At 42.0% G+C, this 15,205-nt stretch overlaps 2 protein-coding genes across 2 annotated transcripts in view; both read left to right on the top strand.

Annotated features, from left to right (window-relative positions):
* rapgef5a (Rap guanine nucleotide exchange factor (GEF) 5a) overlaps positions 1 to 13,863 on the top strand; it is a 34,768-nt gene extending 20,905 nt beyond the window's left edge. Inside the window, exons 10-26 of the mRNA XM_028398038.1 lie at positions 2,116 to 2,261; positions 3,082 to 3,182; positions 5,966 to 6,044; positions 6,136 to 6,280; positions 7,497 to 7,588; positions 7,672 to 7,702; positions 7,889 to 7,967; positions 8,208 to 8,357; positions 8,490 to 8,587; positions 9,171 to 9,293; positions 9,560 to 9,738; positions 9,820 to 9,910; positions 9,990 to 10,040; positions 10,171 to 10,258; positions 10,336 to 10,400; positions 10,495 to 10,549; positions 10,839 to 13,863. Coding sequence (XP_028253839.1) covers positions 2,116 to 2,261; positions 3,082 to 3,182; positions 5,966 to 6,044; positions 6,136 to 6,280; positions 7,497 to 7,588; positions 7,672 to 7,702; positions 7,889 to 7,967; positions 8,208 to 8,357; positions 8,490 to 8,587; positions 9,171 to 9,293; positions 9,560 to 9,738; positions 9,820 to 9,910; positions 9,990 to 10,040; positions 10,171 to 10,258; positions 10,336 to 10,400; positions 10,495 to 10,549; positions 10,839 to 10,957 — 1,692 coding nt within the window. The 3' untranslated portion in view covers positions 10,958 to 13,863. The remainder of the gene's footprint in view (positions 1 to 2,115; positions 2,262 to 3,081; positions 3,183 to 5,965; positions 6,045 to 6,135; positions 6,281 to 7,496; positions 7,589 to 7,671; positions 7,703 to 7,888; positions 7,968 to 8,207; positions 8,358 to 8,489; positions 8,588 to 9,170; positions 9,294 to 9,559; positions 9,739 to 9,819; positions 9,911 to 9,989; positions 10,041 to 10,170; positions 10,259 to 10,335; positions 10,401 to 10,494; positions 10,550 to 10,838) is intronic.
* A 512-nt stretch (positions 13,864 to 14,375) lies between these two features.
* Positions 14,376 to 15,055, top strand: LOC114432415 (lactose-binding lectin l-2-like). Its single transcript, XM_028400416.1, has one exon. It carries the CDS (start codon positions 14,465 to 14,467, stop codon positions 14,954 to 14,956), a length of 492 nt encoding a protein of 163 aa, XP_028256217.1. The 5' UTR covers positions 14,376 to 14,464; the 3' UTR covers positions 14,957 to 15,055.
* Positions 15,056 to 15,205: the final 150 nt, after the last annotated feature.

The following is a 15,205-nucleotide window of genomic DNA, read 5'->3' as shown; positions in this document are numbered from 1 at the left end:
TAATGGCATGCTCCCTTAAGACCAGTCAGCAAAGTTCGTATCTTGACATAACATCGGGTCTACTGGGTGTGGTCCTGGTGCCAGTCCAGAAAGTAATTAATGACATGGACTGTCAGATCTTTTTCCGCAGCCGTCACCTCTTACCACATCTAACTTATCTCTTGGTTACATCTTAAGGATTTATAATTTCAGCATGGCACCATAATTCAAAGAGAAGCAGGTTGTAGGTTTGATGTGTACTATACTGTACTGTGTATCTGTTGTAACCTGAAACGCTGTTTTGATAAGTAGTCAGGCAACAGCTGGGTGAAGATTCTACTTAATCATTTATTTCAATTTAAATACTGACATAATAATTCTATAAATTGTGGATTTTGGTCTTAGTAGAGTTGAGTTTAAATTGTAATAAATTCATTTTAAATGTTGAATTCTGTCTGGAGAATTGTTACAAAAACAAAATCTTTAAATCATTTTGTCTTTTGATTTTCCTTTCTAAGAAAATAACATGGCATCACAGCGGAGGAGCCTGTGGGGAAGGATCTGCTGAACATCTGTGTAGTACTCCTGCAAAATATGAATCATCGGGACATGTCTAAACACAAACACGCGCTTTGGGCATTTTGTTTTGTCTGACCCGAGTCAGATCCCACCTGCTGTCTCTCAGGATCAGACGACTCCTTTCATCAGACAATCAGAGATAGCTTGTGTGTGTTTCTATGTGTGTGTATCTGTGTGTTTGCAGTGCTTTGTATTCAGGCTCCATGGTGTCTAAAGTAACAAAAACATGTAGTGCATGTTTTGACCAGGTATTGATTAGGGCAATGCTGGCACTCTTTCAGCTTTAGAGTTTTTCAGGCTTCTGCTAGTTTTGTTATTTCCAATTACCACTGTTATATTATGTAAAATATTGACATATGACCAGAGAGATGGCTCTACAGAGAGAGCTCTCAGTTGTGATTGCTGCTCAGTGCCTCTGGCTGTAACAGACTGCAGCGAGCAGCTGGAGGAGAGACGTCGCTGCTTTAGCTCTCCTCCTGCTCCTCTGTCCTCTGCCTTTGATCTCCCTCTCCCCTCTCCTTTTACTCTCCTCTCCTCAGGCTGTTTCTTATTATTGTGCTCCTTTGTTCATCCAGGAACTCTGTTCCCGTTACATTGGAGTGTCACACCAGGTGTGTGTGTGTGTGTGTGTGTGTCAGAGTCAGCGGATCATGTTGCTGTTCAGTTTTGGAGCAGCAGATCATTTCAAGTGTCTGCCTACATTCATAGCTGTCCTCATTGTCATTTATTACACAACACAATTGCCTGAAAAGGCAGGACATATAATACTTCCTTTTGATGGTGCCAACAGAATCTGTGACAGCATGCACGGATCGCTGAGTGTTAGAGAGCAGTATTGAATCCAAAATGGATGTAAATCAGTCTGTCAACATCTTTTTTTATCCTGATCTTATGAATTTGATGACCAAACATTTAAATAAACAGGATAATAGTAATATGTTGTAAAGCAAATCGAGAACCTGCTTATCAATTCCTTCTATTGATGAGTGCATGTTCTGCTGACAGCTGCACTTTGCCACCAAACTCATGTACGCTGCTGGAAACCTGGAAAACAGGAGGGCGTCATGGAGAGGAAGAAATGGTCCAAAGTGTGTGCGCATCTCACAGCGGGGCTTCTTGTAATGGCTGTAAAAGTGATTATTTCGAGCAATGGTAGAAATATATTAAGCTTACATTCCATGCACATCACTACCACTGCAACGCTTCAAACCCGTGTAGGCCACAGGAGGAAAGAATCAGACCTATAAGCAGAAACATTTCCCATCCCTGCATGTGTGTTGTGTGAGACAACTGACAGATGGAATATAACATTAATGGTGACATTCACAGTTTTATTTGTGAATGTATTTACCTTGTATGTTGTCTGTGCTCTAATTTCTTGATAGCTACAGGTTACTGCTATTACTACTATAACATGGGTCTGACAGATATTTAGGTAAAATCAATCACAAAGAAGAGTGAGGAGATAAGCTAGACAGAGTCCAGGTATCAGGGCAGTTTTGTTGCCTTTTCTGACTTTTGTCCTTGTCCTTGCCTCTCTTTTCTTGCCTGTTTCAGGAGGCTGTGGGGAGGGTTTGCCTGAAGGAGAGAGGACGGGATGTATTGGTATTGCAGAGAGTGACATCGTCAGTGACGTCGCCATCAGACCGGCCCTCACCCACGTCGTCAGGGGGCGGGTCCAGAGAGGAGGATTGCGACAAGAGGTCAGTCCCTCCCTTCATGCATAATAAGAGCCCCCGAAACAGTGGCAACAGAAGCATAATTATTGTACCCCATCTTGTCTACTGGTTGTTTTTACTTTTACAAACAAAACTTATCGGCAGTGCTGTCAACATTGTGTGTATGTGTGCGTGAGACTGAAATATGTGTGCTTTAGCTCAGGGCAGAGAGCAGGAAGGAATGAATGGCTTTTTGTTTTCAGCTGAAAGGAGAAAAAAAATGACACCAAGTCCGGTTTACTTGTTTCTACACATCCGTTTGTGGTTATGCTACTTGTGTCTTTTTGTGTGTTTTTACAAGTGCACTTTATGCAATGCCTGTGTTTGTATTTAAGTCAATGTGTGCCAGGGCCTCAGGCACAAAGCAGGGAGTGTCTGTGACAGGCAGGTTAAGTGTGTGTGTATGTGTGTGTGTGCAACAGAGGGTTTAAAACTCTGGAGCTCTTAGCTGACGGGGCAGACGACAGGACAGTTTAGCCCAGTGAAGAGCACCCTTGCTGGGCATGCAGGTCTTAGAAGAGGGCTGATCGTTGGTAAAGTTTTTAACCATGAAGATGACCTCTGAGCTAGCTACTTTAGCAGAGGCAGAGGAGGATCTAGATGATGATGACGAAGAGGATGAGGAGGATAGCAGTCATGATGAAGACAACTGCAGTTCAGAAATCTGTGCGTTTGATGTCCCGCACTTTCGCTACATTGATGATGACAATGTGGAGGAGGAAGAGAGAGAGAGAGGATATGAGAATGGAGCCTACCGTGGTTGGTACTCTAGTGAGGAAGACTGTTGTGACTCTTCACCTTATAGGTATGTGGTGGTGTCGGGAACGCCGCTCAAGATCTTGGAGCATCTGCTAAGTGACCTGCGACTGGATGACCAAAGAGGGGCACCAGAGAACAGGGAGAGCGGTAAGTGTGGAGACACACACACATGAACACACTGAGACACATCAGGGCTCACACTGCGGCGATGTTTCCTCAAATAAAACAAGAGTCTGAATTGTAAATAAACCAGCTGAAATGTCAGCTGTTGAAGCAGCACACCTTCTCTTCTTAAGAACACACAACAAGTTGCAACACGCCCCAGCCTGAACTTTTCTCTTTTGTTTCACTCTGAAATGAGTCCTAGCATTCTCAGAATGCCTCTGAGTCTGAGCGTGTGTCAGCCCTTGAGCCACATCTCCAGGTGCGTGTGCGTGCATTCATTCAGCCATGTCATTGCCTGTAAATAGGAGGAACGCTCAAGAGGTTAAATGCTCTAATGCGTTTATGACATGAGTGCCTGCGGGTGCTGTTGCCATTTCTGCTGCAAAATATTTCAGTGGATTGCTAACGGCCATTTCTCATTTTTACAGTCCTCCAGTATTACATTACAGCGCTAACAGTACCTCTATACCTCGGGAATCATTTTTATAGCTGTGCAATGATAGCATAAAACCACTTGAAAGTAGTGGTTAAATGTTTAAAATCCACCTGTTTCTTGTTGAGAATCCTAAACCTACATTGATCACAGATTATTTGAGTCACTGAATTGTTGTATCGTATATTATTGCTTTCTCTTCAGCATGGTATGTGCCCTTTTAAAATATTTGAGAAAAACAGTTCCACATAGAAGTAATGCATGTTATAAAAATAGAAGCTTTTCTTCTTTTTCTCCTAATTGAATTCAGTCTTATCATAGAGCCCAGACCCACTAAAAATATATTTTTCTTACACAGGGACATCTGGGTCCCAACTTGGATTTTTATAAAACCCTGCATCTTCTGTTTAGCACCATTTCAAGACAAGGCTCTTTTATGCACCAGGTCCTCAGCACCACCAGTTCCCAGCAGTCCACAGGGAGCCATCTCTCTGAATTGCAGGAAGCAAACGAAGACAGACAGAGAGATAAATGTGGGAGAGAGAAAGCGAAGGAGAAAGAGAGAACTGAGATGGTCTTTGTGGAGGAAGTCCGCCTAATATTTATTCACTGAAAAGTGAAGCAGAGAGTAAGAAAAGGGAGAAGTGTGTGTGTGTGTATGTGTGTGTGTGTGTGTGCGTGTGTGCCCTCTAGGGTGGTACTGAGCATCAGTGTGGGGTTTTAGTGGCTTTTGCTGTGCAGCATGTTGAACAGGCTCAAACATGCTTCCATAGAGAGAGGAAGAGAGCAAGCAACCGATTACCCCAACCACCCCTCTCCACGTACACATTAAAACACACACACACACAAAACAAAACAACAAACACAGCAGCAGATTACTGCGATTAGTTCAGCACACACATTTTCTCTTTTTTTCTCTCTCTCTCTCTCTCGCAAGAGATAAAGTCCCCAAGGTCAGAACTGAATGCGTTATTCATCAGGGTGCTCTGTGTGTGTGTGTGGGTGTGTGTCTGTGTTTGACTTTGCATGTGCCAGCGGGCAAAACGCAGAGGGCATATGTTGAAGATGAAAATGGATATTTATCATCACAGAGAGCTGAGAGAGTATAAGCGTAGGAGGAGGGAAGTAGGGGAAAATGTAATGGCCAAGAAGGAGAAAATGAAAAACGGGGATGTAGGAGGAGTGGTAGAGGGGGGTGCAGTCAAGGATAGTTTAGGATGGAGGGTCAATAGATGGTCAAACAGGAGTCCTACATCACAAAATGTCACAGTAAAAAGTAGCCAAATGTGATAAGTTAGACCTGTCTAAAAATATTTCCCAAGAAAGTTGTGGTTTTATTTTTAAAGACAAGACACTTGATCAAATATTAATGCCACGGCCTATGCTCGGTCTTCTATAATTGATTTGTTTGCTCTCTGCCTGACAGAGCCATATTTGGGTCACACATTTTCCCAGGGAAAGACTTTAACACCACACACACACACACACACACACACACACACACACACCAAAACTCCCTGAAGCCCCCAACAATGCCTCATTACCCATCTGCCACAAGGGCTGTTTATATTTGGTTCTTACCATTGATCACCTGCTCAGTCTCACACACTTGCACATTAACTGCCTCTGCTCCGATCAAGTTTTTCACTCCTGAAAACAATATGGAGTGAAAATAATTATTTATAGAGTACCCTGAAAATGTGTTTTATTGATCCAAAATAAGCAGCAGTCTTATTTATGTTGACTTTTTTGCTGAAATGTAAACACAAGATTGTGTTGGAAGTTTGGATTGACAGCAACCAACATCAGCAAGCACTGTCCTAAATGTTCTTTGGGGATGTATCTGGCTTTTCAGCTGCTAAATGCTCTGTTGTGTTTACCATCAAACTACTTCCTGTTGGCTGAAATAACAGCATAAGAGACAAAGTCACAGCAGACTGAGGTGAAAACTGAGCTGAAAGATCCCAAAATACATCAGAGTTTTCTGTGGGTTGATCACTATGAGTGACACTTGATTACAGTTGCTTTAATTGTATAATATTTCTTAATTAATATACCTAAACACTGCTAGGCTATTGTCACAACCCTGGCTGGAGACATAAATAAAATACAGACTTTTAAAGGTACTAGAGGGCAAATAAAAACACCTTTCAGGTTCATGTTTGAACTTGTGGTTTGCTCTTCAGTGCTTTAGGCAATTATGCATCATGGCTTTGTGTAGACTGAGGAAATCAAAAGTGAAGTTCATGTGTTTTTCACAATCTTTATTTCACAATCAGTCAGACAACTTTGCCAATCAAAGATTCACAACATTGTGTCCTCTGTGTTTCAGAAATGCTCTTGGATGACTTCCTGTTGACCTACCTGGTGTTCATGTCCACTCATGACCTCTGTCAGGCCCTGCTCGGACAATATCCTTACTGGCGGAACCACACATGCATACAAACACACATAGACGTATCCTGTTAGACTCTCCTTTGTTGTCTCCTTGACTGCAGTCACCTATAGCGGCGCGCGCTGCAGGGGCCAGGAGGAGGGCAAAGACGCCCTCTTCAGGAAGCGTAAAGTACTGCAGCTGGTCTCCCACTGGAGCAGGCTTTATAAGGACTTCCTCAAGGAAGAGGAGCACGTCAGAAGCTTTATGAAGGTACTGGCCCTTGTCACCACCACGTTTTGTTGTTTTCAATCTGGATGTCTTTAAGGTCAATGACTAATGAGTTGGAACCTCCAGTGTCCTTTCATCAAGAACGTCAGAGGACTAATTCATCTTTATTTGTCTCTTTGCCTTCTGCAAAAATGTGCCTCCCCTTCTTCCACTCCGTATGACAGGACATCAAGCATTATGTGAGGAGAGGCAGGGAGCTGAATAGTGTAGCAGCAGCTCATGTAAGAGTGAAGTGTGTTTCAGCTCTCTCCCACAGGGGGGAAGCTTGTTGATGTTTTTATCTCATCATTCTGACATAGAAACAGAGAAGGCACATTATTGTCGCCCTATTGTTTTGCTTTCAGAGAATTATCAGCAATAGCCAGATGTATTGTGTTATATGTGATAATTATGAAACACACAGAGTCACATAACTGTAATGTTTTTAACTACAAATGCTGCGTGTATCTGCTGTGTGTTCCTGCTGTTCTCACTCACATTGGGATGACTGTGACACCAAAGAGAAAGAAACAAACACACACACAACATGCAATAACACGTGCACACCCACACGCTCACAAGTGCACACACTCACCAATCACTTGTCCCTCCGTAACCTGACAGCTCCATTGCTCGGCACTGCGTTGCCATGGAAACCAAAGTGGTAGGGTTGGCATGGGTAAAATCTCATACGGAGTGCGTAACCCAGGTGATAGTTGCCTAGTAACAGAGGAATGAGAGGGGAATTGGGTTCGGAGGATACGGCGGGTCAATGACAGTGATAAGGAGGTGTGTGGAGATCCGTGTGTGTGTGTCTTCACATCTTTGTGTGGTTCTTAGCGTTACCACCTCCTGACTTTTATTGCTAGTCACAAATTCTCACATAGGCAAATGTGCGCACAGACTAGAGAATCGCCTTCCTATTATTTAAGTGTAAGGTTTTTTTATGTAATCTACCTACGCAGCATCATTTTCACTTGATGCTGTAAATGAGCTGCACAGGATGCTCATGCCATCTAGTGTCATTGATTTTTTTTGTGTCCTTAATCATCACGTTATTGTTTTACTACTAAAAAGGTGCAAAAAGGTTTATAGATAGGAGGTGGAGTTAGCTGGCCTACATTATTGTTTCTCCTGTGTACCGCCCACATCTTTCTTTTCTACCTGTAAAGAAGTCTTTAACATGCTGTTGATGTTAAGGATCATTTCTGTCTGTCAGACCTTGTACAGGTGTGTTTTAGAAGATCTGTGTGAGTTCCCCACGCTGGAGAAGGACCTGAAAGAGTTTCAGAAACTCCTGCGTCGTAGACAGTAAGTGTGTTTGTGTCTGCACAAAGACTCATTGATTCGAGCTGGTGTGCTAACTAAATATTTTTCTTACCTGCTTCTTGCAGCACAGTGGATGACTGCCCTCCAAACCAAAAGGTGAGGTGTACATTTAAATAATTGTACCAAGTATTAGGAGTGCAGTAAATATGTGCATTCTTTGCCTTTAATCTTACTTGAACCTTTAAAATAATATACTCTTTGAGTCAGTGGAGCAGTTCTTGGTATCAGTGACTAGCAGTGTCCAGTACAGACTAAGTGTTTCTTCTCTTCTCTCTCTGTCAGAGCAAACAAATGTACCAGCAAATGAGTTTGAGGGAAAACTGTTTACATCTCCGCAGTCCGTCGATGGAGACACGAGAAGGTGAGTACCAAACACAAACACATGCACACAGCACAACACACTGCCCCAAGCTGTACACAATTATGCATAATGACAGTCTGGGGATTTTAATTTCAGTGTGCACATGCAAATTTCTTAAATACAGTTTTTAGTAGTTTTGGCTGCTTGAGTGCTTTACACACAATAACTATAGTCTCTCTCAAGAGTGTTGTTTTTTTCCTGCTTCAATTCAACTGTGAATGGCTTCCATGTATTTTTCAGTCATTTGTTGCGTGTATGTGAGTGCCGACTCCTACCTAAGTGTTCACATGAACCCGTCTCTGGAGGCCCACGAGCTGCTACGGATTGTGGGACTAAAGATGGACAGAGCAGAAGAAGAAATGGTGCTCGCTGTGGTGTCGCACACAGGAGGTACACACATTTGATTACTGTAAAACATTTATATGAATACAGGTTGTATGTTTCTTGGATGTTCGGTACAGATTTCAGCCTGAGTGATGAACAACATCTCTCTCTCCTGCTTTCTCTGGCTTGTCTCTGCAGAGCGGAGGATGTTACAGCCCAGTGACTGTGTGTACTCTGAGTCTCTGACCCCACAGGGGAAGCTTGTGGCCTGTCGCAGGGATCTCACTGAGATCTTGGTATGTAAATGCCCTGTTCTGTTTGCACCTCACCCACTCACTCCGTGATTTTCCATAAGCACCAAATAGACCTGCCACAGCCTGCAGGTCCAAAGCAAACCTCTTTCTCTTAACGTTGATTATTTGGGCATTTGCAGGCACTGATATTGTTGGTAGCAGCATCATCTTCTGGGTAAATCAGGCATGAAAATTAATATCCCCAATAATTCCCAAGCTGACATATTTTCACAGTGTTACAATGAGCCATGCATCATAAGAAAGCTGAAGAAACTCAGGGCAGGTGATTGTTATTAAATTTGACTCAAGGGGAGAGAAAAGGTGTGAGCCACAATTATTTTGCTGTTGCCCAACCGTGACGACAGGATTAGAAAGTGCGGTATTAAGTGTTGTTCCGTAGTGCTGTCACTGTGGGTGTGAATCCTTGGAAAAAAACTGCAGTTTTAGGAACATGTCACACTGATCTGTAAGTTGTGACTATGGGAAATATTTTGCTTATTTAATAAATGCACCCATATTGTCTTGAATAGACAGGATGTGTGTGTATGGTGTGTTTTGTTGACATTGTCTGTGTGTTTATGTGCAGCCTCCTTTAACGGATAGCGCTGAGCTAAGCAGGAGACCAGTTCGGCTCTTGGGCATCAACACCTGGGATGTGGCAGCTGCTCTCACACACCTGGACTGGAGCCTCTTTAAATCCATCCATGAGGTATACACATGGACACAGATAGAATATGCATGTGTGTTTGAATGTGTGAATCAGATGGAACATAAGCATTAAAGATGCAAATACGCCACAAGACTTTCTGTATTGTGAGTGTAGCTGCAACTAAACAGCTGAATATTTTTGTGAAGAATTTATTTAAAATCTCTTCCTTTAAAGTCACTAATCTCTATTAGCACAAAGTCAGATTTCACCTTGCATAGCACAGGAGTTGTCTCCATTTACCTTGATGTATTTCACTCCATGTGCAGCAAGAGCTAGTGTACTACACCCTGAGCCGCGCTCCTGGCACCTGCCACACAGGTGCGCTCTCCGTCCTGCTCCAGCGCTGCAACGAGGTCCAGCAGTGGGTCATGTCCGAGGTGCTCATGTGTGTATCGCTCAACAAGCGAGTGCAGCTGCTCAAGAAGTTCATCAAAGTCGCAGCTCAGTAAGAACACACACTGTGATGTAAACACAAATACGTGTCAGTTGTTCCCTCCCTAACACTCGTCGCCTTTTCTGCATGCAGCTGTAAAGCCCAAAGAAACCTGAACTCCGCATTTGCCATCATCATGGGCCTTAACACAGCTGCTGTCAGCCGACTCAACCAAACCTGGGAGGTGAGTGTGTGCAGTTGCATTTTTCAATTCATGCTTTGTATTATTAAATCCATTCATAACCCAACACTGTCCATTTCAGAAATGTCCCGGGAAGTTCAAGAAGCTTTTTTCAGAGTTGGAGCTCATCACGGTAAGCAGACTGAGAGATTCATGAAGAGCATGAAATGTGTTCCTCTTTTTTTGATTTGATGATCACTTTCTTTCTTTTTCTTTTCTATTCCTCCACCTCCCTCTCTCTCTCTCTCTCTCTCTTTCTTCAGGATCCGTCTCTGAACCACAAAGCCTATAGAGAAGCCTTCAAAAGGATGAAGCCTCCCAAGATCCCTTTCATGCCTCTTCTCCTCAAAGGTATCCTCACTAAACCACACACACAAATATTTAAAAACACTGAATGAACCCTTAACATGCCTGTCTATTGCTCTTAGATATCACTTTTATCCATGAGGGAAATAAGACTTTCCATGACAACCTGGTCAACTTTGAGAAGCTCGTGAGTGGTGTCACTTCTGTAATGTCTTTCAGTGTTGCTTACAACAAAAACATTTAAAAGTGACAGTAATCCAACATGTCTTCTGAACCTACAGCATATGATTGCAGACACAGTGAGAATGATTCGTCACTGCCAAAGCGACCAACCAGGTGAGTCTTAAGTCCGACATCAGAATTTAGCATGGCAGTTCATTTTACCTTTATTGTCTCATGTCTGGTGAGTTCTAGTGTGTTAATGTTCAGACTCATTCATTGTGAGGAATCTATCGCCCTCTGCTGTTAATTTAGTGCACTGCTTTCAGTTTTCTTTTACAGTTTCCAAGCAACCATCTCCAGACTTTATTTTCTTTTATTTCCTGTCTGTTTGTGTTAAATATGTGTGTATATGTGGGCTCTTGAGTCAGCCACAAAACTAATGTGTGTGATTTGTGTCTCTAAGGCAATGAGGTAATCGGGGTGGACAGTGCGGAGGTGAGGGCGAGCGTTCAGTACCTGCACATCATCGACAATCAGCAGACGCTTTTCGAACTGTCGCACAAACTGGAGCCACGCGCTTAAACGGACACGCATACATGTAATGTAGACTCAGAAACACAGTGTACGTCAGCACTGTGTGAGGCGAGGATGCTTTGTAATGTGAAAAGACACACACTGCAGCCAGATCGCACAACCAGCAATGGTGCCAAATGAACAATAAGATGTGCTCTGACAAAACCCATGAAGACACAGCTGACTGCTCTTTACCGGCTGCTTTCTTACGCTGAACGAGTGTCTACAAAGGATTTCTAAACACAACCTGTGAACTTTCTGCTCCTTGCAGGAAGATGGAGATTTGCCAAACAGAGACAGAGGGTGGAGGAAGCTGTAATTAGTTTGTACAGTATCTATTGGATTGCCCTTGTTTTGATCTTGTGATCGGTCTTTGGTTAATCATGAGCCTGTGAAGCAGGTGGAATGTTCCTTTATTTCAGTCAAAGTCCCATCACAGCTCCTGAAGGACTTCTTCATTTCAATTGCAAACACAAACACATCTGTAGAGGAGTTTTGGACAAAAACCTGCACCATAGATGGTCTAATATGAGTTCATCTGAATAGTACACATTTGCCTTTAGTGACACATGTACATCCAGGATACATGCAGTACTTATGTAGGTGTATGATGTGAAGCTTTTCTTGTTTTTTTTTGTGTGTACACAAGAGTACACTTTACATACCTATTTTGTCTTTGAGCTATAAGTACACAGGCTCTGTAAGTGACAAAATCTGTAAGATGAAGACGGCACTGTGAGCGGGTTTCACTGACTGATTTTAAAAAAAACTACTGATGATTATTGACCAATTATTGGTTGAATTGGTTTTTTTTAGCCAAACACTACTTGTGTACTGTTTTTGTGTGACTAGATACTGGTAATTTTACGCTGTATATAATATGGACCTACACATTTTTCAGTGCCATAATGTCACGATGAGTCTTGCAACACAGATGCGCCCATAGAGCTGTCAGTGTGTTTAGAAATCTTTTCGTTGCAAAATTTCATTTCCCCAGTTTGATGTTTTGTCCTCTGTCATGTCAAATCACAGTGATGCTTTCTGACATTATGATGACTGAGTTCAGGGTGTGTGTGTGTGATTGTGTCCCATGTCTGTTTGCTATGGCAACAGCCACAGAATAGAGCTGCTGTATGTTTCAATGTTTATAGTGTTAACACAAATCTGCAGCACAGAACTTGAATTGAACAGCTTCATTCCATAGAGTTGTGTTAATGAGGAGATTTGTGACTGACTGAGGAGATCATTCAAAAGTTGTGTTCTGCTCTTTTTAAAAAGAAAAAAAATATTCAAATTGTGGCAAAATGTTTAAGCCAGACGATGCATCTAGTTGTTATTAAAGTCATAATCATGATTTAATTCAGATTACTGAAGTCACCAGAAAAAGAAACGCAGTATCCAGGAATGTTAGATTTACAAACGTGATAATGATGTATACAAACTGAGATAAGATACCTGTTTAGTGATTTCATGATATTGTCCAGTTTTTGTTCACATCAGTCATTCCAGTAAGTGGTTTATTTCTAAACAAAAAAAAACAGTAGGTGGTGCATAAATGTAACAATGCATGCATTGCATTGTTTGGTAGGGATGGAGAATGGGTTATGTGCAATATAGTGGAGATGTTGTCACAGATGTTCATCATTTCATCACTAATCCTTTCAGAGCACAGAGCAGATTTCTCCTGTAGCTCATATCAAATCAACTGGAAAAGATGAAACCTAAATTTCCCCTTAATATTTGAATTCAACCTGAAGGTCTCTTAAATATGCTTAAACACATCCCCAGAAGGATTGTTTGACACTGTTGCTTAGAAACAGTGGGAGTAATGCTGAATATTAAAACATTTGGGTGTAGTTCTACACCACTTTTAGATCAGCACAATTGACAAAGTGTCACGAAACCAACAATTCAGCATTGGATCGGTTGAGAGCAGCTGATCTTTAAGCCAGCCCACGTTAGCTTTTAATCTTATTAGAAAAATAATAATCTTAATAGAAGAACCTTATACAGGAGGTCATATTTAAACTGTGTTAACCTGTTCCTCTGCTCCTCTCCAACACACTATGTTATCATTGATGCCTGTTCTGGTGCCAAGTCTTTTTTTAACCTGCTTGTGCAGCCTTGTGTTATTTTTCTCTTCAACATGACGTTTGATTTAAAACATGCTTTTTGTGAAAGTCAGTGATTCTTTGCCTGCTAGAGCTGATAAATTAGAGCCATGATCTGTGACATACAAAGACTTTGTGGTCGTCAATTTTACTATTAACCTGTACTTGGTGCACATACATCCACACACACACCTCCGCCCCTTGTGTTTTAAAAAAAATGGTTATATTGGTTATTTATTGTAATATATTGGTTATTTATGTATTTCTGAGGTGACAGAATGTCTCAGTTTTTTGTGCCATGTTCAGAGATTCAACAACGTAGAAGTGCACACTGCAAAGCTGGAATGTAAAAGTACTGTTGTTATGTTTTGTGGCCACTGGATGGCAGCAGAGGAGATGCTCAGCGTTTTTCCTCTGGTGTCAAATGATGTGGAGAAGAAGAAGAAGAAGAAACCAGGGTGTTTGGGTGCTTGATCAGCCGTTGTTACAAGTATGTAAAGTTTTAATGCAGTGTTGTTTAAAACCTGTTTGCATGATGAAACAAAAAACAAAGTTCACAATGCAGGAGAGGGCATGTTGAAGGCTTTGTACTATTGTAATATTGTTGAAGTGTAAATATATGCCTATGTTTGGTATGTTGTTATTATTTATCTGTTGTAAATGAAAAAAAAAAGTCAACCACAAAGCAATACGTCTCCCCCCTCGTTTCCCCCAGACCTTGAACAGTCACACGTCTTTTCTAAAGCTGCGTTTTACTATGTCAAAATTTTACTGAAAATAAATTATAGGTTTTATGTGACATCACCAGATGAGTCGGTGGTCTTTTATTGTTAGGCTAATGTTCTAATGTGTTTTTAGCTGCAGGTTTAACCCTGCTCTGACCTGTAGGAAACAACTTGATATAAACAAGAGTGACCTTTCACCTGTTGTGATCGTTGATAACATTTCAGTGTGGACTTAGAGCAGGATGACAGTGTTGCTCTCTTTGTTTGATCTGATGCAGGGGGCAGGAAGTGAACGAGAAATCCTCTGGTACAGCTATAGCTGCTGCAGTAGTTGTCCCCTCATGTCCATCTGTCCTTAATTAACTTTAGTAAGGCCAGTTAAGCCTCATTATTAATGACGAGCACAACACACATAAAAGACCAAGAACATATTGTCTCTTTTATGGTGCAATAATGATACAGTTAAATAGAAAAACAACTTCTTTTCCTGATAGATCCAGAGTTCAGCAGCTGTAAATGTTAATAATCAGGTATTCATTTGCTTTCATTGCCAATTCTTCCTCCTCAGAAGGTATAAAAAAGCAGCCTCTCTGCAGGATTCTTAAGAGCATCCAGCTGCACAGATAACCTACAGAAAGATCGACATCGTGTCACACTGCTTGAAAACCTGAAAGTCCAACATGATCTGGTTCCTCTTGGTGTTCGCTCTGGCTCTCGGTGCTGTGTCTTCTGCAGATGAACAAGAGCCCAGAGTGCCGCTCCTGCGTGGAAACTGTCCCTTGTTCTGGTACAGCTTCAACGGACGCTGCTACAAGTACGTCGCCTCACCAATGACCTGGGCTGATGCAGAGCTCCACTGTGTGTCACAAGGGGCCAACCTGGTGTCCATCCACAGTCAGGAGGAGAACACTTTTGTGCAAGTCCTCATCAAGAATTTTGATCCTGCTCAGGGAAAAACCTGGTTTGGGCTAAGTGACCTTCACAAAGAAGGCAGATGGATGTGGTCAGATGGTTGTGCAGTGAAGTTTGTCTTCTGGGTTGCAGGAGAGCCAAATAACTTACTGGGACAAGAACACTGTGCTCACACCAACTTTGGTCCTAAATGGAACGATATCGACTGTAACACACATACTTTACCATCTGTTTGTGCCACCCGCATAGCCTGTCCATAGCAGCTGAGATAAATACATACTGTGTCGTTTAACCTGTTCACTTAATTCTGCTGTATGCTGACATGCATGACAAGTTTGTTATAAAGATATAAACATACACTTGTGTGTGTGTGTCTTCAAAGGTATCTGCTGTCATTTTCATAAGGTTTGGTGACAGTGTTGATATATGTCAACATGGAGCAGTGCTGGTTTGAACACTGTGAGCAGTGATATGGTTTCCTGATGTGATTTTTGATAACATTACAGCTC

The sequence above is a fragment of the Parambassis ranga genome, chromosome 2, assembly GCF_900634625.1.
Source record: "Parambassis ranga chromosome 2, fParRan2.1, whole genome shotgun sequence".
In the NCBI taxonomy this organism is placed as follows: domain Eukaryota; kingdom Metazoa; phylum Chordata; class Actinopteri; family Ambassidae; genus Parambassis; species Parambassis ranga.
This window is presented reverse-complemented; position numbering and strand designations above follow the sequence as displayed.